General features: G+C 37.5%; 3 protein-coding genes, 1 long non-coding RNA gene and 1 pseudogene across 4 annotated transcripts; 3 read left to right on the top strand and 2 right to left on the bottom strand.

Moving 5' to 3' along the window:
• Positions 1-5,356: 5,356 nt before the first annotated feature.
• LOC125204866 (serine decarboxylase-like) lies at positions 5,357-8,013 on the top strand. Its single transcript, XM_048103622.2, has 5 exons — positions 5,357-5,659; positions 6,077-6,308; positions 6,410-6,603; positions 6,740-6,876; positions 7,330-8,013. The coding sequence occupies exons 1-5, from the start codon at positions 5,365-5,367 to the stop codon at positions 7,894-7,896; spliced, it is 1,425 nt and encodes a 474-aa protein (XP_047959579.2). The 5' UTR covers positions 5,357-5,364; the 3' UTR covers positions 7,897-8,013.
• A 164-nt stretch (positions 8,014-8,177) lies between these two features.
• On the bottom strand, positions 8,178-10,512 carry LOC125204865 (abscisic acid 8'-hydroxylase 3-like). The gene is made up of 9 exons (XM_048103621.2): positions 10,319-10,512; positions 9,927-10,245; positions 9,693-9,845; positions 9,335-9,613; positions 9,167-9,253; positions 9,005-9,083; positions 8,816-8,922; positions 8,611-8,729; positions 8,178-8,470 (listed from the first exon to the last, which is right to left on the bottom strand). The coding sequence occupies exons 1-9, from the start codon at positions 10,510-10,512 to the stop codon at positions 8,380-8,382; spliced, it is 1,428 nt and encodes a 475-aa protein (XP_047959578.2). The 3' UTR covers positions 8,178-8,379.
• On the top strand, positions 8,836-10,827 carry LOC148923561 (uncharacterized). The gene is made up of 4 exons (XR_016132575.1): positions 8,836-8,948; positions 9,146-9,203; positions 9,358-9,678; positions 9,803-10,827. It is a non-coding gene; the product is annotated as an uncharacterized LOC148923561 (long non-coding RNA).
• A 251-nt stretch (positions 10,828-11,078) lies between these two features.
• On the bottom strand, positions 11,079-13,266 carry LOC125204867 (transcription factor VIP1-like). Its single transcript, XM_048103623.2, has 4 exons — positions 12,699-13,266; positions 12,339-12,471; positions 11,518-11,602; positions 11,079-11,434 (listed from the first exon to the last, which is right to left on the bottom strand). Exons 1-4 carry the CDS (start codon positions 13,127-13,129, stop codon positions 11,250-11,252), a joined length of 834 nt encoding a protein of 277 aa, XP_047959580.2. The 5' UTR covers positions 13,130-13,266; the 3' UTR covers positions 11,079-11,249.
• Positions 13,267-22,544: 9,278 nt separating this feature from the next.
• Positions 22,545-23,321, top strand: LOC125207867 (vacuolar iron transporter homolog 2 pseudogene; annotated as a pseudogene).
• The last annotated feature ends 2,762 nt before the right edge of the window (positions 23,322-26,083 follow it).

Raw genomic sequence — 26,083 nt, 5'->3', positions numbered from 1 at the left:
GATATCTTAAACGTCTCAATCGGAGTTCGGTAGAAGAAGTTATGACCGTTTTACCAAGACTGCGTAGAGCAGTGACATAGCTGGCGACCCGCCAGGTTCGCATGCAAACGAACCTGGCGACCCGCCAGCAAAACATGAAAAAAACGCCGTAAGCAGCTGGAGACTCCCCAGCTTCGACGCACACCCAACCTGGCGACCCGCCAGCTTCGTCGGACAGCTTATTTCGGGCCCAAAGTCAACCCTAGGTATATATATGCCTAGGAACGCCTCCAAACACAACTTACACGCCTTCAACTCCAAAAATACTACTTTTTCACCTAGGAAGAAGAGAAGAACGAGAGGACGAGTATTCATCACAAGATTGAAGACGAGACCTCCAATCCGCTCAATCCAATTCTAGGAGTTTCTACTTTTAGTTTTATTCTTGTTCAAACCATGTTTTTGAATATTTCTTTGAATATGTCTTTGACTTTTGCGATGAACATGAGTAGCTAAATCCTTCGTATAGTTCTACGGGGGAGATACAATGATTCTTATGTTTAATTGATTTCCTTTTTCTATGCCTTGGCTCATGTGGTTATTTTGATTTCTTCTGTGCTTATACATTTATTTGACTGATCACCTTATAAATGCATGTGTATTTTACTACAAGAACTGAGAAGTGAGTAGTTTAATTTGAAAGAGAAGAAATTGACGTCTTTGCCAATATAATCGAGAGATTTGAGCCTTTGAATGAAGCTAAGTATCTTAGGAGCTATTAGGAGTTGTTGCCTTAGTTCTAGGAAGGAGACTTCGGTTCTAGGTAGCAATCTACAAATTATATGCTTTGAGAAAAGATATAGTTTTACCTTAGTGATAGCTTAATTACCCTTGGGACCCTTTGTTGGCATAGTTAGGAAGTTAGTTGAGCATAGGATAATTGTTATCGATCCCGTAGGATTCTACCCTTCTCATCCTTGATCTACATCCGTTTTCATATTTGCTTTTAGTTCTCTAGTTGTTTTTAATTGTTTTTACCTTGCTTTTAAATAGATTTAGAAAAACCAAAATTCCGATTCATCTAGATAGTAGTTGAGGTTGGTTCGTGGTAATTAGGTTGACACTCATTGTCTCTGTGGATACGATACTCTTTGCTACATTAGCCCCGTACACTTGCGGGTATACTTGTGTTAAAAATAAGTTGAGTCAACTCCCTCCGTCCCATTAAAAATGCAACATTTGCTTTTCGGCACGAGATTTTATGTAGTGTTGTTTTGTGAGTTAATGGAGAAAGAGTAAAGTAAGATAGAAGAAAAAGTAGAGAGAGTATTGTTTCTATTTTCAGAAATGTTTCATTTTTAATGGGACAGACCAAAAAGGAAAATGTTTCATTTGTAATGGGACAGGAGGAGTATTAGTTTTATAATAAAATGTGGGTGGAAAAAGGTGAGTGGAATGTGAGGCCTATTACCAATTATGGAGTATATTCCAACCAGGACTCCTAAAGTGGGACACCCAAAAATAGTAAACCGGGACTCCTAGAGTGGGACGGAGAGAGTACTACCCAAATTTCAAGATATAGGGCTATATTAAACTTGCATCTTTTAATATATAAAAGTATTGCATAATTAATATAGTATGTTGAAGATTACTTCTATATATTAATAAAAAAAAATAAAGTTTGATTCCTCGTACATGTTTTAACAAACAAGGAAATATTTACCTCACTACGAATCTCATTTACTATTAAACCACACTAGTGTCATCAATGAGCTAATATTGTTCAAAGAAAATTCTATGCATTTAGTAATTATTTTCTCCCCATGGATAGGATACCATACAACTCTAGGTCGTCTACAATGGGCACTTACATTTAGAGAATCGTATCTTTCGTAAAAAGATATGCTTTAATTTAAAAATTCATTTATTATAGCTAAGTAATGACCACAAAGTCAATAAATATTAATTAACTCGCTTTCAGGAATCATAAATTTAATTAAAATATTGAATTACCAATGGGCCAGTGATATATCAGTCATTGCCCACACAACCGGCAGTCCAGGTATAAAATCGCCATTACATGGTATGGATTGTCAAAAATTAAACAGATTTTTGAAAGTTCAAGCTATTAAGATTTAAGAAGAATGGTAAATTACCCAAAAACCATGAAACTTTAGCAAACTATGGTATGTCCCGCAACTTTAAAAATTAAATTTGGATTTTTTCTCAATTATCTCGTAAAAAAAATGTGGTTGCCTACGTACAATGTATTGATTATGTTTTTCAACAAAACAACATCATTTTATTTATTAATAGACAACATCGTTATATTTTTCAACCAAGAAATTTATCAACTTCCATATCGAATACAATCTCATCTAAAATTTTCACCATAGGTTAATTTAAAATAAATACAAATTTTATAGTTTTTCATATTGGTTTTTAAAATTGCAAGAAGGAAAAGAATCTGATCAAATTTCATAGTTTTTTCAACAATTTATCCTAAAAAAATTAGACCAAATTAAGTTAGTATCATAAATGAAAACATCAAAGTTTAGATCATAAACTATAAAAAAAAAAATCCTTTAAGTTAGTACATAAAGACTAGTCTCCTGAATAAGAAAATGCTTCAACTAGCCACCAAAAGGAGAACCTAATAATTATTAGCAAGAGATGAGCTATGACATGGATCCAATTACATATAAAGATATAGTAACATGAAAATGTTCAGTGAAAAAACTGCAGCATCACCATTTTTGTCAAGGATTTGATACATTTGACAAGATTCATCTCACCAAATATTCATCTAAGCATCATGGCACCACTATGTTCAACAAATGCGTATTTTTATCATGATTCATAATATGAACTACTCCCTGCGTCCCATGAAAATAGATATTTTTTGGGATGACATGGATTTTAACACATGGGAATGAATGCTTCACAACGGTTGGGAAGATTTGGGAAAGCCGCCATGCTTTGATTCTAAACTATTAGACCGACACACAGACTCAAACTTAATTGAAATGGAAACTGAAGGATTAACCGATTTTTGCAGCTCAAATTGGCCAGATGGCCAAACTTGATACACTGACAGACTACGACACATTTAAAATTTGGAATGTTAAAGAACTTATGACTCAACAAAATATTTACGAAACAAACAAGTAAACTAACTCTAACTTCATTCGGCAATCAAACTTAAAGAGGGATGCAAAAGCAAAAACCAAACTTGGACCACTTTCCCTAGACTAACTAGACTCCTATTTTATCCCTTCTTCTTCTCCAAGTTAACGGGATTTAAAACGTTTCTCACTCAAATATGCAATAATCGAAATAGCAACCAAACACCAAAACTCAAAAACCCAAGATGATTATGAACTTTCAAAACATTGTAATTTTACATAATTTGTTATTTGAAAATTTGAATGTATAAACTCAAGTTGATTTTCCAACTGTAAAACCGTTGGCAAGTTAGTAAAATGTAATGGGCCAATGAGTTGGGCTGGGTTGATGGGCCCACTCTCACCATAAATGTGGTGTTTATTTAATTGAATAAATTGACATTGAGTCGTATCGGCTGGTGATTCTTGGGGCCCATTTGAAGCTTAAAGAATATGAGCCACGTGGACCTCCTTGAATATTCTAGCCCAACCACGTGATCCGCCCAATGATTGTCCCTTCAAATTTAAAAAATATCCACGTTAAATTGTTGTTGGAATCTCAAAACATAACCACACATATAAATCAAATAATAATCTCTTCCATCGTTGAATTTTAGGAGTATTTTGTTTTTAAGATATTCCAATTAAATTGAGTCATTTTCTTTAATAATTAAAAATAAAATATTCAATCACTTATTTTATTCAATCGTCTATTTTATATATTTTTTTATTATTTTCTTTTTTTAATATAATTTCTTAGCTTTCGTGCTTAAAAGTTTTGATTTAAAGGTATATCTTTTTGTTTTATTTCCAGCTCTCATAAATTTTGAACTCATTTGGTATAAAATATTTTCACGTTGTATGACAAGTTGCAATGGCCGTCCAAAGCCTCAAGGGTCAGTCAATAAAGCAGAGAATTATCTTTAGTAAAATGCAATCCATCGCCTATAAGTAAATGCCTATGCGTCCATGACTATCACGTTCGCCTTATAATTTATGTATTCATATGTATATTCCTCTCTCTACCCTCCCCGAAGAACCCGTGAATACTTAATTCGCCATGCATAACTAGAAGAAGTACTCCCTCCGTTCTATATAAAATATCACATTTTTCTTTTTAATTTATCCCACAAAAGATGCCACATTTTCTTTTTTGAAAAAAGTTCTCTCTCACATGAATATAAAAATTATATTTTCTCTTTCCATTTTACACACAAAACAAAACCTCCTAAAATCTCGTGTCATCCCACAAGTATGCATCTTTTATGGGATCCCACAAGTATGCCATTTTTTATGGGATGGAGGGAGTAAAAGTTAGGTAGAACAGAAAAAGTTTCAAAATATTATTAGAGAAAAATGGATCTTATCTCGAAAGAAAGAAGTGTTCGAAATTAGAATGTTCATATGGATCCCATTGCCATTAGGAATCTCATATGAATTCGGCATAAATTTTAAGAAATACTCCCTCCGTCCCCAAAGAATATACACTTTGGATTTAACACATGTTTTAATGCAAAATTGGTAAAATAAGAGAGAGGTAGAGAAAAAAAATACTGCTACTAATTAAAGTATTATTAGTGGTAGAGAATAATATCATGAACTTTACCCCGAGTTTGTTTTTTTCCACCAATGAAAAATTCCGGCAAATAATATCATTTTTTTCGTAATTTCTCGATAACAACTTCGATAGTTTTAAGATTTTCAATCTTTGAGAAATTTTTTTAAGCACACCCTCCAAATTTGTTCTTCAATCAATAATATAGCCAAAAAAATTTTATTAGTGGAAAATAAAAAAACTCGGGATTAAGTTCTAAATATTATTTGTCAATTTCAAATTTCACGTGAAAAATTCAACTTTTTGAATGTTACGTGATACTACGAATATCCCTAAAATTAATTATTGTGAGATCTATATTTCATTAATTTTTTCCGCACTTTTCTTCACAGTAAAATTGACAATATTTGATGAACGAGGGAGTAATCTGTTAACTGTATGTCTGTCTATATATACTACTCCTATTCTACGACTAGGCAGCGTAGTTGCTCTTCTTCACCTCTCATCTCTGCTATCCTACGCCGCCTCTTTTTCCCGCATTTCGCGTTTCTCCAAGTATTTCCTCGCGTTTTTTGGTATTCAATTGTTTCCGCATTTACTCTAATTTGAATTTTTTATTTTTACTATTTCTTCGGAGCATTTTACTAAGCATGAGCAGCTCAGGTGATGGTAGGGAGCAGCACTGGATTTGAGAACGGAAACGGAAAGGATTTGGATCGGACGATGGCGGCGGGAGCGCTGGCCTTTGATCCGACTGCGGTGGTAGCGGAGGCGGCGCCGAACGGAGCAGATGTAGAGATCATGAGAGAGATCGTTTTGGGGAGGAACGTGCGCACCACGTGCTTCGAGGTCACGGAGCCCGATCCCGACGACGAGGCTACCGGAGATAAGGATGCGTCCATTGCCAGTGTGCTGGCGAGGTACCGGAAAACGCTCGTGGAAAGGACCAAGCACCATTTAGGTATGATTGTGATGCGATGTTTGTTTTAAGTCAATTCAGTATTTAATTGAATGGAGACGCATTGGAATTTGGAATCAATGTTTCCGCTGTGGTCTAATCTGTATGATGTTCCACTTGATTTTTTTGAAATGGACGTTTCACCTTCATCGCTTTAACTGTACATTCACTTTTGCTAGAAAATGTCGATAGTTTCTGATTCTGAGTTGATATCCTTTTGGTAACCTTTTATGTTTCGGTATTTGTAAACTGAGTTTTATGTTCATTTGAACTTTCTGAGAAAGTTCAATGGAACAGGGGCAGTGAATTGACGAATTAGAGTTTTGTTAAGTGACTTGTTGAAGTTTCTAAATGCAGATTTTGGGTAAATCTCATAATTCCACTGTTCTGAATGTTTTTCCTCAATTTTGTTTTGCACAGGTTATCCATATAATCTGGACTTTGATTATGGTGCTCTTGGTCAGTTGCAGCATTTCTCTATTAACAATCTCGGAGATCCATTTATCGAGAGCAACTATGGTGTGCACTCTAGACAGTTTGAAGTGGGTGTTTTGGATTGGTTTGCCCGCCTTTGGGAAATTGAGAAGGATGACTACTGGGGATACATAACAAACTGTGGTACTGAGGGCAATCTTCACGGGATCCTTGTTGGGTAAGTACTTTGCCATTCTCTTCGAGTCTGTCATTTTATTCATAGTGGTTTCTTTTGTACGTAGGAACGTATTGATATAAGTTGATTGATACATTATACAGAAGAGAAGTTTTTCCTGATGGAATTTTATATGGATCAAAGGAGTCCCACTATTCCGTGTTTAAAGCAGCAAGAATGTACAGAATGGAGTGTGTAAAAGTTGGGACTCTGATCACCGGAGAGATTGACTGCGTAGATTTTAAAGCAAAGCTGCTTCAGAACAAGAACAAACCAGCGATCATTAATGTGAATATAGGTAATTCTTTCTTTTAAATTCTTCAAACTGTAAGAGTGCAATAGAAATGGAAGTCCGCATGTGCTTATGTACTGTATGCTATTGACATACTCAGCAGCATATCCTGATATTTTCCGATTTATAATCTAAATTGCAGGAACCACTGTTAAAGGGGCTGTTGATGACCTTGATCTTGTTATACAGACCCTTGAAGAATGTGGATTTTCACATGATAGATTCTATATCCATTGTGATGGCGCTTTGTTTGGTCTTATGATGCCATTTGTTAAAAAGGTTCGCAAACTCTATTGTTCCATTCATTCTGTATATTTTTCCTACCTGTAACCTTCTTTGACTTTATTAACCATTACTGATGGTCTCCTCATAATTAAACCTTAGCAGTTTAGTACTTATGCTTTGATTGATGTAGCATAGAATATGTGGAAAATAAATAGTTGTGAAAAAAATGATACAGCCGAAATATGAGTGGTGGGTGTAATTTTACTTGTATGGGTAGCATTGCTTAATGTTTGTAGATAAATAAATTATCAAACTAAATGGAAAGATTCAAAAGAAGGGAAATATTGAATACAATCAATTTCAAGTATGAACTGACTCTAGTTCCATGCTTCTATTTTTTTGCCGCTGAATCTTTTATCTCATGCTATAGTTTTGTACCTAGGCTGATATCAAATCCAGGCATTTTATCTACAATGCTCTTGCTAAGTAATCTGTGTTCTTGTTCAGGCACCAAAAGTTTCATTCAAGAAGCCTATTGGAAGTGTTAGCGTTTCAGGCCACAAGTTTGTGGGATGCCCAATGCCTTGTGGAGTGCAAATAACGAGGCTGAAACACATAAATGCTCTTTCAAGTAATGTAGAATATCTTGCCTCAAGAGATGCAACAATCATGGGAAGCCGGAATGGTCATGCTCCAATCTTCTTGTGGTACACGCTAAACAGAAAAGGGTACAAAGGATTCCAAAAAGAAGTCCAAAAGTGCGTCAGAAATGCTCATTATTTGAACGACCGTCTCAGGGATGCAGGGATTAGTGTGATGCTCAATGAGTTGAGCAGTACAGTAGTGTTTGAGCGGCCTCGGGATGAAGAATTTGTTCGTCATTGGCAACTTGCCTGTGAGAGGAACATGGCACATATTGTTGTTATGCCCAATGTGACCATTGAGAAGCTGGATTACTTCTTGAATGAATTAATTCAAGGGCGATCAATTTGGTATAAAGACGAAAAAGTATGCCCCCCTTGTCTAGCAACGGATATTGGGACCCACAATTGTTCTTGTGCTCTTCACAAGTGATGTGTTGTGACTTAAGAGGATATTTAGTTGATTTCTGTATTGAAACTCTTCTCTTTAGAAATATGCCTCATGTCGTGTCCTTTTATTGAATTGAGGAAGATTGTGTTTTTGGCAGAAGTATCTGTTGTGGTTGTTGTAGAATTATTATCGTACGGTAGTCATGATACATTAGTTTTTCCTTGAAAATGTACGAAAATATATGCAGGCTAATGTTGCTTCAAAGCACGAGTAAGAAGCTGATGTTATTGAGAACAGTTCCCGCATAATAGGCTTAATTATCCGGTGAATCCCTTGTCTAAATCTGCTTCATAAAAATGCTGCAATTTTCTTAATGTTGAAGAACAATGTATTTAGTTTCCATTGTGTTTCCTAAGTAATCTTGCATGCTTTAGACTTCCAACCATGCCTAACTAAATCAAGTAGCAGCAGATGACAATTGACGTTTATTGATGGAAACCGAGCTGTAGCATGTTGTGGTCTTGTCTAAAGAGGCTCTACCATGACTGGATACTTGTTTTTAGGCATCCGCACAAGCGTTGGCTGGACTGAATCATCCCTGTCTAAGGCCTTCCACCTGCATTTAGGAGTCACAGCATCTATTACTTGGAAATGGTACTACTGAATACTTGCAGGATAGTTAGAATATCTTCATGGTTTTTGTTTTTCTAATCTTGGTATTTCTGATTCTTGTTTTTGCAATTATGTTTTTCGTACCTGTATCTGCAGACCAGATGATGGATGAAAACACAAATTTCCAATTTGGCGAGGTTGATTCCAGGGCACATACGCGGTCCATTTCCGAATCCAAGAAAACTATAAGGTCTCAGTGGCTCCTGAAATACACACAAGAAGTTATACTTAATTTGAAAATTGAATTGGTTAATGTCTTTTTGCTTAGTTTGTCGTTTCTAATGCTTACATCGAATCTGGAAGGATTGAACTTCTCTGGTTCGGGAAAGATCTCAGGATCATGGTGGATGGATACAACGTCCAAGTTGACAGACCAACCCTTTTCGATTTTGTATCCTGAGAGTTTGGAGAAATTTCAAGTGGTATATGTTATAACCTATTCGTTACGCTCATCACAAATTACTGATAGGGAGTTTACCATCAATATCGAAGTCTTGTGCAGCTTTTCTTGAATACCATGGCAAAATTGTTGCTCTTCTAAGAGTTTCACTGATGACCTGTGATTTTAAGATGAGAAATTTTTTAGTTTGTCATAAACTAACTCATTATTATTGTGAAGGACTGGATAAGTGCAACTGACTTTTGCAGTGTATGGCATATTGTTCACTTCTGACCAGGTAAGGCTTGATCCATCTTCCCTGGTACTTTCAATTTGCTTATGTTCTTCCTGCAAAGCCCCAATTCTGAGTATCTGTAACGTTTCAAATAGATTATTATGAAATGATTACATAGTGTACAAAGATATTACTCTGAGACGTTCTAATACTGCAGGATTCTCTGCAAGAAACTTGATAAGCCATGTCAGAGCAGCTGTAGTGGTGTCATGGCCTGCAACCAGCAGTGTCAATATGTTATCCTTCAATTGTTTGTCTGTAAGCTTGTTATCATCATCGTTGTTGTCGTCTGCCTCTGAGCTGTCTTTGCTATGCTTCTTCAACAGGGACTGCAAGAAATCCTGCTGGAAGACTTCTCCCTTTCTACGTTGGGAAATGGTAGCATCTAACATCGCATACATCCTATCGCGTGCCTAATCAAGAAGGGAGGATTGTGTCAGCAGAATTTCTCAACTTTTCCCTCAAAGGAGAAAATGAGGTGAGTCGTTGTACCTTGATGCCTCGATAAAAAGCAGTTCCTGGGATCTTAAACGGCAAAGAGGCGAAACAAGATGATATGATTTTGAAGTTGGATCTGAACTTTTCTTGTTCCTCACCTGTAGGCTCCAAGCTCATGATCATGTGACCTATCACCTTCAGTGTGAACTGCAGAAAGATTACACTTATTCAGAAAGCAAGGTGCACCACAAATCAGAAGCACATATATGTATAGCACGAAGTCTCAACCGTGGACATCTCTTCAAGAACTAGAATTTTTCGGTTGGACCAATGATCTAAGGTCTCAATGGCCAATGCATTGATGAATGGGAAATACTTTCTGAGAGCATCCATAGAGAGGGGCTCCCCTATGAGTCTTCGTAGCCTCTTGTGCGCTTCTCCACTCTGTGTAAGCAAGCTCGTCGGACCAAGAACTTGCTTCCCCGTGTAGAAGAGGTTCAGGCTCACTAGCCCATCTTTCCCTGTCAGTAGAATCTTGCTCGCTTCTCTCCCTGTCATGAACACCGTATATCTCCCCAACACATAACTCTTGAACACCTTGCCATACCTATTACAAAACAGTGACCAACATTAAATTTTCACAATTCTTGTAAAGTTGTGTTCCAGCTAGTTTTCAATACCTATGCTGCCTCTCTTGCATGAAGCTGAAGATGCCGGCCGGGCTTGAGAAGGTGGAGAGGAACGAGAAGCTCTCCCCAACAACGGGCCAGCCCAACGTCCCTGGGATGCTGTCCATTGCCTTGGGAGCACTGCTTCTTTTCAGCAAGAAAACTGAGAGAAGGAAAATTAAGACGAGCGCTACTATCGTCAACATCTCTCTCTTTCCTTGGGAGCACTACTATGGGGATTATCTTGCCTTGTTATGGATCAGGTTAAGTTATATACTGTCAAGCATCTTATGTGTCAAAATCATTTGGTGAATTACTATGGTAATATCTGCATTGTTTCCATCTTCGTTAGTTTCAGTCTACAATGGCATTGGAAGGAATCAAATGTGGGCCAAATATGTTTGAAATGATTATTCTAACACCGAATCACCAATTATCTTTTCTTGTTGGATGAAAAATCCAAAGACAGGCTTTGCCAACAATGACATCTTTTTGGATTGAATAGTATGGCTTTTGTTCCATTCTCTTCGTTTTATCGAATTGTATGTTTTGGTCGAATGTCATTAAACAACAATTTAGTTTTGGATGTAGTAACAGTTTATTATTAGAAAGTTATTTCAGAAATCCACATGGCAATAATCTGATGAAGTAACATAGGTTTAGGTTTAATTCAACACTAACCATGTAACATAGTTATACGCCTAATTATATAATGTCGATGATGAAATGTGTATACGACAAGAGCTTATGTAAGGACGAATTGCGAGCTACATGATCAGAATCCGGTAGAAGATGTATGTAAATACTACATTTACAGAGGTTTCTAGCATCGTTCTCTAGTCGCAATAGCACGCGTTCATGTATATATACAACTGGATAATATACTTCTCTTTTACAAATGGCTACGCCTCAGACATCATCAACCCCTCCTGTTAGGTTGCAGTTATGGGCTGCTTCTCGCGTTGTTGGGGCTCGTATGCTGCTGCTGTTGCTGCGAATAGTAATTTGTTGTTGGAGGCCGGGGTGGTGGTGAAAATGGGGAGGAAGAACCCCTGCTGCTTCCGTTGGAGCCATGGCCGGCTGTAATCTTGAGCCACTGCAGTTCACTCCTCAACGCTTCGTTCAGAGCTAGGACCGTTGTACACAAAAAGACATGCTTACATCAGCCATAAGAGCGGAGAGACGAGATAACAAATGATAAAAGTGCTTACCATCTCTTAGGTGTGTTTGCTGTTCCATGGCCTGCAGCTTCAGTTTGAGTTCCTTGTTCTCAGCAGTCAACCCGCTTGTGTCTCTCTGCATCGTGCAAATATATTCTTAGTACGGTTTATTCATTTCATGGTTATAAGGTATTAAAGACACGAGAGTGTATACTTGCATCGACACAAGTAAGGGACATTGCCAGTTTCCTCTTGTATTTTTATTGACGAGAATATGTAGAAAATTAGCATCATATCACAAAACAAACACTTGCAATATTCAAAATTTTGAATTTCACAAATGCATATCCTAGAACACTTCGTTGCACACAAATTTTGAATTTCACAAGTGTATCAAAAAGATAATCTCAATATGCTGCACTTCATTGGAAACAAATTTCAATCCTCTTAAAATTGCAAATAAAATTGTCTCGATAAATCCTAAATTCACAGTTATCTCCCTATAATCCTCTAGTACGTTTTCCCATCTCACATCTCCTATCATGACAAAGGCATCATTTTTAAAATAACGCCACAATGCTAAGACACTCGGAGAATTGCCACAAAGCACAAACCCTGTTTAGTAAATTCAACCACCTCAACACTTCATATTTCAGCTAGCAATCAACAAATTATCACACAAAACTGAACACGCACCAAAACCTTTTAAAGTTCAAGAATGCACCCCTACATTTCTTCAGCAAAATGCCATTTTCAGTCAATTCATGCTCTCCGTATCAACCACCCCGATTCACATTTCACACTACTTCATATGCCCACAAAGCTCGCGAGTCGAACAGTCACCAAGTTCGAAAATACACGAGTCCACATACCTGCAACAATGTGATCTTTGCTGAGAGCGTAGTCGCTTCACTTTGCAGAGTCTGGACTTTCCTCTCCAGCTCACTCGTGTATCGCGATTTCCTCTCTTTAGATCGCGCAGCAGATTGTCGATTCGCCAGTATCCTACAGAGCCTCTAAATCAACACAACATATCTCCAACAAGTAATTGCATATACACAATTCACACAAACCACAAAACCTAACAACATCAACACACCACAAGGCAAAGCAGAAACATAAACCCTAAATTAAAAGAGGGGAAAAACAGTAGCACAAAAAATCAATCAATCTAACAAGACAATTCAATAATTCATCACCGAAATCATGTCAACGCTCAGTCAAAAGCAAACCTCTTCGCTCTCTTAGGATCAATCAGGGCGAGCTCCGCCAACCGATCAGCAGCAACAGCCTTCTTCGCGTTCGAATCCACCTCGCACGACGTCGTCGTGCTCGAGTACCCATCCATGGAGTTGCTATGCCTGTGGCGCGGCGGAGGCGGAGGCGGCTCGTCCAGTACCAGGCCGTCGAAGAAATCGGCGTCTACCGAGAGGCTCCGGAGATGAGACAGGCCGTCGTTCCTCTTCGACTGCTTCTGCGGCGGCGGAGCGTCGAGGTTGAGGTCGGCGAGGACGCCGTCGACAAGGATGTCGTCGAGGTCGGGGAAACGGAAGGACTCGGAGTGGGCCCGGCGGTGGAAAGCCAGGCGGGCCGGGGCGTTGGGAATCTGGTCTGGGTCGACCCGACCCGGATTATAGGCGAATTTGGGATCCACGTCCATCATTTTGGCTGGATTAGAGTGAGATGAGCAAGAATTATATCTAGGGTTGAAGATTTTGGGTGAATTTGGGGGTTTTCTTTCTCAGTGGAAATGAAGAAGAGTATAGTTGAATGTAGATACGAGTTAGATTTTTTTTTCTACTAACCTCAATAATAGTGCACATTATTTATATTTGTACGAACATGTTACTAATAATTCGAGTCTTGTCAATTTTAATTTTTAGGTGAAATGTTTTACACTTATTAAACACTAGTCTCCTAACGTAAAATTATATAAACATAAGATCTATATCTATACTTTACTAATTTGTTCATAATATTTTTCTTCCCAAAGTAAATAGTATTCATCTATATCTATACTTTACTAATTTGTTCATAATATTTTTCTTCCCAAAGTAAATAGTATTCTCTTTGTACCACTTCAGGAGTCCTGATCACTTTTGCACACCCATTTTATAAAAATTATACTAATAAATAGTTAAAGTAGAGAAATAATAAAGTAAGAAAGAATATTGTTATTAAGACTATTTTTAATATTATTTTCTCTTATTTTATCATTTTTTTTATTTTAATTATTTATTATAATTTTTAAAAGTGATCGCGAATCCTGCAAAAGTGATCGCGAGTCCTAAAATGAGACGGAGTAGTAATTTGGTCAAATTCATACCGAGGGAATACTTTTTTTACTGATAAAATTGAGAATTTTACTAAGATGGCGGGCCACGTTAGCGGTTAAAGGCGGAGACATGTGGCAGTTGGCGGATTAGAAATGGGAGATATTGAGCCCGGCCCGCTTTATGGGGATAGGATATTTAAAACGGGCCCTTCTTCACTCGACATGTGGCGACCTTCTTTATTGTAAAGAAATCTTTTGTCATAGTAGACCTAAATAAATTGAACAACTTTTGTCCTTTTTCTATTCACTCAAGATTGGCAAAGTTGTAATATTTTGAAATTTTAAATATGATTAGATATTAAATGAATTGTGATTGCATTATTGAGTATACGTGTCTGTAATGTGATTCTGATCTTTATATTACTATTCCATCCCAACATTTAATTTTACGAAAAAGTAAAGGTCAAAATTGGTCCTGAGCATATGTCTATTTTACAATTTTGATCCTAAACTTTATTTTTTAAATTTTTGCATCCTGAACATTTAAAATCGGATCACAATTGGTCATGGACTAACTGTTCTGTTAAAAACTAATGGTCAACGGATTTAATCCCGATTTTAACCAAATTAGACTGATTTTTTTACTCCCTAATTATTTCCTTAATTATTTTAACAAAATATTCATTTAAAATATGAAATAAATAATAGATTAGGGTTCCCCATTTAAAATATGAAAGATGAGAGGAAGGAAGAAGATTAGAGAAAAGTGGAAACGCGATGGGAGGAAGGAAGGAAGACGTGGACTTTGAGTCTTGAACGTGACGGGTTCAAGTACCTAAGCAATTACGGGTTCAAGTGCCCGATTTCCCTCACCATGAGCCACATGACGGCGTGTGCGCTACTCAGCTACATCGCCATTGCGTGGATGAAGGTTGTGCCAATGTAGACCATAAGATCTAGGGTTCAGTTCATGGAGATCTCTGGCCTCAGCTTGATTTTCTGCACCTCTGTTGTCAGCGGCAACATATCGCTCAAGTACTTGCCGGTCAGCTTCTATCGGTGGAATGAGAAATTTATTAGCGGACGGACATAAAAGGAAAAATGAGACATTTAACGGCGGACGGATGGAGTATTACTATTCCACAACATCTAATTTTAAGAAATTCAGTTCTATTATTGAAATTTAATTTCAAGAAAATTAATTGTATTATGTACTTATGTAAATTAATACACACTCGTTTATTAGATTTTTTCACTTGGCCTCGGTAACACTTTCTTTTTAAAATTAAATATTTAGTGAAAAAGACAACTCACAAGTCTTGAACAAATTTTCTAACGTTTGAATATCACCATTCTCTTCTCAATTTAGTTTGGTTTGAAATCTCTAGGTTGGGATCTTGAGAATATTAACTTGACGTGTGCAATGATGTCAAAACCATAAGCTATAATTTAATTTCATTTTGTCATAAATTCCTTCAACCTTCCAATGGTTGTAATTATCGATGATTTTATAGCTTTCCTTTTAGTAATTATAATTATCGATGATTTTATAGTTTTCCATGATTTATCAAACTTTTCAAGTTGCTTGTAGCCTATCAATAATGTGTAGACCGAGTTAGGCACGATGCAATTCCAAAGCAAGTCATCTTCCACGCTCATTATTTTCCTCGTGCATATATCGAATTGCATTTATATAGAAGTTTGTTTGCTCAGTTCTCGGAACTCCATTAGAACTCCATTAGGTTATCCGTGATCACAATTTTATCTCCCAAGCTCATTATTGTTAATATGCTTCTACATGCTAAGGAAAACGTCATTTTTACATCAATTTGTGATTAATAGCTTATTTTATATCTAAAAGTCATTTTTTAAAACACCACTAGGGTGGAGGGTTTCGGCGGACCCACACTTGTTCATTCCCAATTACCATTTGACAAACACCGAGACGCCCAAAAGTGACGACTCGCCAACCATCATGAAGAGTACATTGAGGGCCTTTCTAACAACTTGTAGAAGGTCACCTATCTACTCTAAACAACGAAAATACTATTGATTTGAAACAATTACCATCTCATATACTGAAAGCATCGAAACTCCTCAGCTTATGAGGACCGTGAAGCTCCCTTCTGGATCAATCACCCCCACATCAGATTCCCCAAAGGAAACCGTAGCCACATTTCCACCCATGAGGAGCTTCTCGAGGTATGGGCCCTTGTGTGGACCCTCTTGGGAATGGTGGAGGGGGAAGTTCATCTTGCCCTTCTTTCGCCTTGAAACCAGCTAGAAACCATTTGGAAACCATCTTCATCTACACGCACATGCGTCACCTTTGTCGCCATCAAACTTATTGACGTGTTTGTGTCCTTACTCTCCTCAGTATGGGTTGGGTTGTCGGGGTTGAACCCCTTCGGCCCCCATTCGCGGCGGTTGTTGCATCGGTCTTGAGTTGGTTCGTCGAGGTTTTGTGGCAAGGTTGTGATCTTTCATGGATGGCTTCTTCTTCCCTAGAGCAAGGCACTCTTCGTGAACATGCCCAATATGTTTGCATTCAATGCAATACGTCGGGATCCGGTCCCACACCACTTTGTGTTTTGTATCCTTGCCAAGTATGTTGATGTTAGGACCATCGACTGCAACATTAGTTTGATATTGTCCGCTTTGGGTCAAGCCCGCACGGATTTGTTTTTGGGTCACTCCCAAAAGGCCTCAAACTAATTGGGGTTGGACATGAATTATATACACCTTCCAACTTCCCTCCCTCGTCTGATGTGGGATGGGTTTGTACCCAACAAACTTCCCCTCAAACCGAGACCACATCGGGACCGCAGTCGACACGAACATGGGCCGTTCCAGCCCTGGCCCCTGGATCATCCAGGGCCCGACTCCAACCCGAGTCTTTCAGGGCCCGACCCATAGCCAACCTTGGCTCTGATACCAGTTGTTGGAAAATAAATACAGTCAATCACGAATATAAAGGAGAATGAACACAACAGTTGATAATAATCTCTTCCGGCGGTGGATTTGAGATATCGATCTCCATGCATATCCGAGCGAAGGTTAGCCGTGTTTGGTTGATCGTTGCATGATCGGCTAGGGTTGGCTTTCCCAAAAGTTTACCTCTAGCGAGAAGGGCGAGTGTTCGTTGAGGTGGATAGGGAGACCTATCACCTTGCACCAAACGGCGGCAATAGGTGACTCGAAGAATGTGTCGAAATCTGGGGCCCACTTGAACACCCTCATTGGGTGGTTGTCAACATACCACACCGGAGCTCCGTTGGGGCCATTGAGCATCCGAGCATAGTCCCCCGCGTCTCGAAATTGGATAAGAATGTGTTTGGCATTCATAGACTTCCATTTGAAGCCACCGACAAATTGGATATTCAATAGCATCTTTTTGGGTTTGTTTTGGCGATGGGATCGAGTGGGAGAACTTCCCAAAAGTTAAGGGCCCAAAAAATAGTTAAGTCCAATTACTATATTATTTGAAATAGTATTCTCTTTTGCTGCTTTAAATTGTCTAATAGTAAAGTAAGTGGTTTTAGTGTGGTATTGCATTGTGGTGGATTCAACTACATTTTGCAACAATTTTCAACACAGACTTAATTATTTAAAGACTCCTTATATATCGTTCGTGGGCTCAATTCTCATCTTAACATTTTGCGAAATTTAACAGTCTTAAGGGCCCAATCCATCGACTTAATGGCTGCTCATATTAGTATTGTTGGGCTGGGCCCAACCAGTCATCTTGCAAGATTTCCTTAATTTAAAATAGTAGTACTCCTATTAATTTATTTAATATATGCAAATATGTAAATATGTTTATGATATTATTCTATACTACTATTAGTTATTGTGTGTAAGTTGTTTTCAATAAAATTTAAGATAAATTCAAGTCACATGAAATCTAATACCACGTCTAAAGAGGTCAATAATTGATGTGTAAAATGTGATGGCTTTGCTATGAGAACATTTATTTAGTCGATTATGACTTAGTTACAACTGGTTGTGTTGTGTGACACATTTAAATGTATCTAGTGTGCAATTTGTGAAGATACTTTGACAACACATAATATTGAAAAAAAATAGATATAAAAGACAACACAATTTGCAGAACATTTTGTCTTGAAAAGAAAGAGTTTTTGATCTTGCCTCGGCTCTAGTTGAATTCTTGTTTATTCACATTTTCTATACACTCAAATAACTACTTTGGACTACTTTGGTGGTAGTAGTAGTAGTAGTATAAATTGTTATTGTTTTTATATGAAAAATGTAATAGTATAGTGCTTATTGTTCAACATACAAATTTATATAAAAAGAGGTAATACATATATCACTTCCAAATTTGAAGTGAGTAATATAGTATGCATGATTACTCACATGCTTATCCAACATAAAGTAAAATTGGAAATTTGGAAGCCAATAAAACAATATATCTCCAACATGGTTATTCAGGACTTGTCAATTGTAATATTAATATACATATTTTTGCATGAATTATATCATTTAGGTGTAGCAATAAGATTGGATGCATTGACTATATTTCCTTTCAATCTCGTAACATGATGGGGCTTAAAAAGTAGGAGACCATATCCATGAATTATACTTTGAAGAAGAAAATGAAATATCCAAGAAAAATAATAATTAAAAATTTGCAACTTATAGCTATAAAATGGATGGAATAAGATAAACAAAATGAGTGTTGGTGGCAGTCGTGTGGAAAGCACACTCAATAGAGAAATAATATCTCATCATCAACTTATTTGTGTCTGCTCTTTTCTCCCTCTTACTGATTAGTGCTTTCCTCCTCACCAATCCATTTTCCATTTTTGATTATGATATACTTCTTGATAAATTCTTATGCCATATATTAAATTCTCCCTCATCCTATTTGTTGAGAAACAGATACATAATTTGAAGATCCGATGAAAATAATATTTTTAAAAAATTTGGCTTGTGGGAGCTCAAGCCCTCCTTACACCAAGATATGTGCATGTGTCCATCGATCGAAACACAATAGGAATCGAGCTGAGCCTAAATATAAACAGTACGAAATCGAGTTGGATCGTCGTGGTCGTGATCTATTTAGAAGTCATAATATACTCCTTCCGTCCACAAAAAATAGAGCACATTCATTTATAGAAAGTTATCAACAAATAATAACCCTACACATCATTCCACTAACACTACTTCTCACTTACTTTTTCTCCTTCCCGTGTCATACACCAATTGCTCTATTTTTGTGGACGGAGAGAGTATATAACAAGGGGAGGCGATACACAATAATGATATTGCTACATGATGTGTGATCCGTTGCTAACTTTCTTAAGTTGTTAACTTTGTTAACTCGTCAATGTAGTGTATTAGAAATGTCAACACGATGATGTTGAAATGTCAACATACACTTAGTTGATATTTTAATACATTGTGTTGACATTGATATTTAAAATGTCAACACAAAATTGTGTTGACATTTTAATGTGACCGTATTAACATTTTAAATACATTGCGTTGATGAGTTAACAATTTAATAAAAGTTAGCATTATAACACACCTCTTTGTTACATTTCATTGCTAATAGTATATTAATTATTATTTGAATATGTATACTAATTAGAATAAATTGATATGACTGAAATGGGAGACATGTGTTAAGTATATTTCTCGAATGGAATTTGATCTTTAGAGAATTCATCATGTTACTTCTCACACATGTAATTGTCAGCAAAAAAACGGATTGCTATGGCTGATAAACTTTAATATTTCCTTTAATCTATTTTAGCTTTTTCATCTTTTATTAAAGCTAAAATAAATGACTGTTATTGTTCTTCACTCTTTCAACTAAAGCACTGATCAATTTTGTGAGGTTCCCATGTTTCATGGGAAAGTGGAAAGACTATTGTATTTTAGTGCAAAAATAATGCATGGAAAAGCTAAATTAAGGGAATGAACACAGATGATGATGATGGATAATTGATCCCCACCAATAAATATTTTAATTTTTTGTTAATAGAAATAAATTATTATAATTAAATACTAGTAAGAAGATATTTGTGGAATAAGTTGTGTTTTTAATCCAAATATTGTCCTAGCTCGATGGAAATTGACATGTAAATCATCATTAAGAAAAAAAAACTAAAATATAATTATGATAAAAGCGTGTGTTTTCATAATTTCATTCATGCAGAAGAGATATGTCGTCTCAAGTTATTTAGGCAAGTCGTGATTGAATTGATATTAAGTGTCACATCTAATGCAAGCTGGTCCAGTATTTAATTAAATGAGATAATACACAAACTTTTTGTTACTAGTATAAAGTTATCAACTAATTTGTTTGCGTATTTTTTGAATTAATTGCCTACAAATATACGAAGTACGCCCAAATTTTGGTTTTTAATTGACTCTGTTTTTATAGTAAAAATAATGCATGGTCAAAGAATTAACTAAACTTATTTTTGTTACATAAATTTTCAAAATTTCAAATATAGCTAATTTCTTAATAATAATTTTCAAAATTAGAACTATGTGTATACTCGTGAAAATGATCAAAATTTTTGAGGGACCAAGGATATCTCCGGGGTACGTCAATATGTACTTTCGTCCTTGATCAGGACAATAAACTACCATCTTGATAAAAATTAATCTAAAATTAATTGAATGAGTACAAATAATACTGAAATAAAGTAATTTTGATGAGCTCAATTTCATACAAACAGCAAATATATAAACATTTTTACGTTGAAAGAATTTTAAACTAAAGTCCAATCAAGTTACAATATGCTCTTGTGATCCGTCCCACAAAACTAAAGACATTTGGGACGACACAGAAATTAATGTATAATTGGTAAAGTAAGAGAAAAGAGGAGAAATGTAGTTAAAATAATATTAGTAGACATTGAGATCTACATTATTTATTAATGATTAATGGTGGATCGTTATAAATAAATTGATGTATATGTGTAATGAATTTAGGAGAACTATCCATAAATGAAAATGAACCATTTTTATGGGATGGACGGAAAAGGAAAGTCTCCCTATTTTGATGGGACGGATGAAGTATAAGTAAAATAAATAATGCGTAAGAATACCAAACTATATATTGATCATTCAACTCAGTATAAAGGGAGTTCAAATTCTATTAATTCTATTGGGAGATATATACATGAATACTTCAACATATGTTTTAAAACTAAGTAACAATCCAAATTTTATTTTTGAATAATAGTAACATATTCCCATAACAATGTCGTGTTAGTATATTACTATTATCTAATTGACCAGATGATCTTTTCGAAGGTACTTACATTAATTAGAATCACATATTCAACTTTATGTCTTAATTAATTAAGCTTTATGCTTTAAACTAGATCTCAATATTAAATTGTACATGATGAAAACGAGCCCCATCAACGCTTATCTATAAATGGATAGAATTTATAGGTACGTAATAATTTTTTTCTGAATTTGCATGGTGATTCATTTCCACAACTATAAATGAATGGATTCTGATGCGTCTAGAAAATTGCTTGCTCCAAGATATAAAGCAGAATTATATGCTGATATAAAGGTCTTGTCTCCACGATAGTGTGAAAAATCTTCTTTTTTCACCATAAAAATATTAATATGGGTAATTCGATATTTATTAAAAGAATAAAAAGAATATTTAATCTTTGGGGAATCTTCATGCCAAAATTTTATTAGGCATATGTCACTTATGTACATGTGTGGAATATAAGTAATTATTAAATGAGAAGTTGTGTTTATCTCAAATCGACTTTATTCATGGATTTCCATTCCTAGATGAGGTATCACTCCTACCAAACATACTAATAAGTTGGCTAACATTCTCTTCTTATAAAGCTGCAATTTCATTATGATATTAGACAGAGGGAGTATCTTGGAAAAGTTCAATCATGGTTTATATATTCAACTACATTTCATGTTTCTTTCCCCTATGGCTATACCTTTTTTTCCTTAGCAATGTATTTACTCTTTAGATGGTTGATTAATATAATTTGTCGTTTCTTAAATTGAGAGGGAGAGATAACTAGAAATTTATGTCAAAATTTCATATACATATTCCATCAACTTTGATTGGTATCAAAAACCACTTTGGTGACAATACTTAACGAATAATTAATATTGAAAATTTAAATAGGAATAATAAATTATATAAATAATATTAATATTGGATATGTGGGACACAAATAGGGACAGCCCTAGCTAGGGTCGGGCAAGGCCGGCCGACCTCACCGCGGTTAACTTGGAAAACTCCATAAATGGGCCACGTTCATGGCAACTCACCTCACCCTAACCCTTACCCTTATATTTTTGTTGTGTGATTTTGAGGGTTTCGCTACGTTTTAATTAAAAGTAAAACATATCTTAGGGTAGGGACGAGTTGTCATGGGATTGGAAACTGCAAATTCATAATCAAATATCTACGAAAAGAAAAAAAAATGCTTACTCAACCCAAATATATATGGATGACATCGCCAATTTCTATCCTAATGAGTTTCATTTCCTGAATCAGTCATTTGCCACAAAAATCTCACCTCAAATCGCCATTTCGCAAGAACCCCTAAGTGCTAAATCCAATTATATACTCATAAAGAGTTAGTATGCATGCAATAATTGTACCTTGAAAAGGTAGACTTTGGTACCTAATGGCCACACGCCTCATTTAGTGTTACAATATTTAAATGTGTATAATGTTGTCATTTTATACACACATCCATTTAAAAAAAATACAAATATAGAAACATGACTTTTCCCCATCTATAAATACCATAAGCTAAGGCGTGTGTCAACCATACTCACAACAAATTAAAACCACACTCCTCCTCCAAAACAAAAATGGCTTCCAACCCAATACAAAACCCTAATTCCTCCATCCTCGAGCAAGGCGACATCGAGCAAGAATTCGACTACTCGAAACGCTCCCAATGGCTGCGCGCAGCCGTCCTTGGCGCCAACGACGGCCTCGTCTCCACGGCCTCCCTCATGATGGGCGTGGGGGCCGTCAAGCACGCCATCAAGGCCATGGTCCTCGCCGGCTTCGCGGGCCTCGTGGCCGGCGCCTGCTCCATGGCCATCGGCGAGTTCGTCTCCGTCTACTCCCAGCTCGACATCGAGCTCGCCCAGCTCAAGAGGGACGAGAAGCGCGCCGGCGTCGCCACCTCTGAGGAGGAAAAGAGAGAGGGCGGGAATTTGCCGAACCCGATTCAGGCGGCGGCGGCGTCGGCGCTGGCGTTCTCGGTGGGGGCGATGGTGCCGTTGCTGGCGGCGTCGTTCATAGAGGAGTATAGGGTGAGGGTGGGGGTGGTGGTGGCGGCGGTGAGCGTGGCGCTGGTGGGGTTCGGGTGGCTGGGGGCGGCGCTGGGGAGGGCGCCGGCGGGGAGGGCGACGGCCAGGGTTTTGGTCGGAGGGTGGCTGGCGATGGCGTTGACGTTTGGTTTGACCAAGTTGATTGGATCCAAAGGGTTGTGAATTCATCAAGATTATGATTTGTATATGTAAAATTTGAGATGTGTGTTAATTATATAGGAATAAAATGTGGAATCGTTATTCCACTTAGGTTTAATTACCTATATATTCTCATGCAATTAGGCTAAATTAGTAATTAATTGCTACTATTATTATTCTCACTACGGCACTCTCATAGTACTACTTGTATTTTAAGGAAAAAAAAACTAGTTAATTTTGAGCTAATGTTGGAATGAAAATCAGAATCATTATTACTTTATAAATTTCAAAACATAAAGTCATACACTATGCTACTTTGTGTACATTAATTTGTAACTATAATTCAATGAAATATAAATTGAACAACAATTTCTAGGTTAATCAAGTGAAGAAATAACATTGGAGTGTTGTTAAATATAATTATTATTTTTTTCTTCTTTCTGACAACAGCTTGGTAGTCATTCTATTTAATTAAGTGATGAACATGCATGCATGTATGATGTAGTGAAGATAAACCATGTTCTATTGTGCGTATGATTTTTTTTAATGATAATTATTAATTATTATAGCTAATAATAGTGAATATTTGGATTAGAATTGCTTCATTTTTTTTGTGATTAATGATGGTATTATTTTCTACTACTATAACATATTTAAATAAACAGATGAAGGTTAAAACTTAGAATAAAATAACATTTGATAATCAATTTCATGGATATGCAACCATTGGAACTCATGTTTGATTAATTTCTTTTCCATTTTCATTTCGGTGTTACCCTAAATCTACTTCGGTCTACCAAATCCAAAATATCCTTGATTCGACATGAATAGATTTCCATAATTAATGTTAGTGTACAAGCATATAAAATTTGTCAACTTAAAAAACATGTACCTAGCAGTTGTGGTCTAAGGTGAATAATTGGCTGCACCGAGTGACTGACCCCAGTGCACCATTACTGGGGGACCAAATGTTGTGAGGTTGACTTTCTATCTATAAGAGCATCCACGATAGAAATAGGCTAGCCATAGGCCAACCACTCTCTCTCCCTGTCACGTGAGCAGCACTAAAAATCCATCTGCCACATCAGATTTAGGTCAGCCATAGGTTAGCCATAGGCCAGCCGCAATAAAAATAATTCAAAAACAACTACATTTACGGAATTAGATTTACGATTAAATTGCGGAATTAAATTTACGAGACATATACGGGAAAATTCATTAATTGCATTAAAAAAAATTATATTCATTTAAAAAAATAAATTACATAATAAAGAAAAAAAACTATCGTCGTGCAGTCTTTCGTGCCCACAACTCTTCAATTATATCCCTTTGGAGTTGAATATGAGCATCCACTTGGCGCATGTCGGCATATTCCTGGAGGCGGCCGACTTCATCGAGAGGTACCCCATGTCGTACGCTAGGGGTGGCCGTTCCGTGGCTTGGACAGGCTTCATCGTCATTGGCCCAACTAGTCAGTTGTACGCCTTCGTCTTCGACGATCATGTTGTGCATGATAATGCAGGCGTACATTATTTGGGAAACACATTTGACATCCCACAAACGCGTTGGACCCTTAATTGCCGCCCATCGAGACTGGAGCACGCCAAATGCGCGCTCCACGTCCTTGCGCGCCGACTTCTGTCGTTCCGCAAAGTAGGCTTTCTTGTCATCCATCGCGTGGCTGATCGTCTTCACAAAGACGGCCCACCTAGGGTATATCCCATCCGCCAAGTAGTAGCCCACCGGTTGCCGTTGGCCACAAATGAGACGGCTGGACCGATGCCCTGACACTTCTCGTTGAAGAGGGGCGACGAGTTGAGGACGTTGAGGTCGTTGTTCGACCCGGCTACCCCAAAATACGCATGTTAGATCCACAGCCGGTAATCAGCTACGGCCTCCAGGATCATCGTGGGATTCTTTCCCTTGTAGCCGGTCGTGTAGGCCCCTTTCCAGACAGTCGGACAGTTCTTCCACTCCGCATACAATCTATGCTGCCTAACATCCCGGAGAACCCATGTTGCTCCCCGTGCATCTGCATCAAATTCTGACAATCTTGGGGAGTAGGGCTTCGAAGGTACTGCTCACCGAAAATGTTTATCACGCCCTGACAGAAATACTTCAGACATTGCAGAGAAGTCGTCTCACCGATGTGGAGGTACTCATCCCACATGTCTGCCACGCCTCCGTAGGCCAACTGTCTGATTGCCGCCGTGCACTTTTGGATAGGGGTGTGGCCGGGTTTGCCAGCCGCATCGTGCCCGAAGCGGAAATAAAGATATCGACGCTCCAAAGCGTCAACGATACGCATAAACAACTCCCTGCGCATTCTAAAACGCTGCCTGAACATGGTTGCTGGAAACCGCGGGTCCGGAGCGAAGTAGTCGTCATATAGCCGCTGATGTGCAGCTACGTGATCCCGATCAATCACTGCTTGGCGGTGGACAACCGGTGGAGGGCGAGGTACTGCCTGCTGTTCCACCCTTCGCATGTACCGCTCCATCTCGCGGTTCATGTAGGCATCCATAGCCTCGTTCATCTGCCGTTCGTACTCCTCAGCATCCCCACCACTACCACCACCGCTACCACCCGCGTTACTCATCCCTCAATGTTGTTCTTGTACAGAAATTTAGAGAGAGAGAAAACTCGTTAAAACAAGTGGTGCAAATGAAAATGAAACTAAAATCGTGTATATATAGGTTTTCAAAAAAAAAATTTAAAAAAAAAACGAAAATTGGCGTTGGCCGATCGGCACGCCACAATGGCGGCCAGCGCATAGGCCAGCCCACACCGATTTTTACGCCGATTCGCTGCTGGCCTACTGCAATGGTTCGGCTAGCCGATCGACTAGCGACGTGAATCGGCTAGCCGGCACTGTGGATG

This window comes from Salvia hispanica, chromosome 6 (genome assembly GCF_029641045.1).
Source record: "Salvia hispanica isolate PSC_SH4W2 chromosome 6, Shi_PSC_v1, whole genome shotgun sequence".
In the NCBI taxonomy this organism is placed as follows: domain Eukaryota; kingdom Viridiplantae; phylum Streptophyta; class Magnoliopsida; order Lamiales; family Lamiaceae; genus Salvia; species Salvia hispanica.
Note: the sequence above shows the minus strand (reverse complement) of the source record. Positions and strands in the feature narration are given on the sequence as shown.

Excerpts from the sequence above, each read along its gene's own strand:
- LOC125204867 (XM_048103623.2), bottom strand. The coding sequence starts at position 13,129 with ATGATGGACGTGGATCCCAAATTCGCCTATAATCCGGGTCGGGTCGAC. Across the intron at positions 12,472-12,698 it reads GATCCTAAGAGAGCGAAGAG|GATACTGGCGAATCGACAAT; the intron begins GTTTGCTTTTGA and ends GAGGCTCTGTAG. Across the intron at positions 11,435-11,517 it reads GCAAACACACCTAAGAGATG|CTCTGAACGAAGCGTTGAGG; the intron begins GTAAGCACTTTT and ends CAACGGTCCTAG.
- LOC125204865 (XM_048103621.2), bottom strand. The coding sequence starts at position 10,512 with ATGTTGACGATAGTAGCGCTCGTCTTAATTTTCCTTCTCTCAGTTTTC. Across the intron at positions 9,254-9,334 it reads CAGTATTAGAACGTCTCAGA|GAAGAACATAAGCAAATTGA; the intron begins GTAATATCTTTG and ends GGGGCTTTGCAG. Across the intron at positions 8,730-8,815 it reads TCAATCCTTCCAGATTCGAT|GAGCCACTGAGACCTTATAG; the intron begins GTAAGCATTAGA and ends TGTGTATTTCAG.
- LOC125204866 (XM_048103622.2), top strand. The coding sequence starts at position 5,365 with ATGGTAGGGAGCAGCACTGGATTTGAGAACGGAAACGGAAAGGATTTG. Across the intron at positions 5,660-6,076 it reads AAGGACCAAGCACCATTTAG|GTTATCCATATAATCTGGAC; the intron begins GTATGATTGTGA and ends TGTTTTGCACAG. Across the intron at positions 6,604-6,739 it reads GATCATTAATGTGAATATAG|GAACCACTGTTAAAGGGGCT; the intron begins GTAATTCTTTCT and ends TCTAAATTGCAG.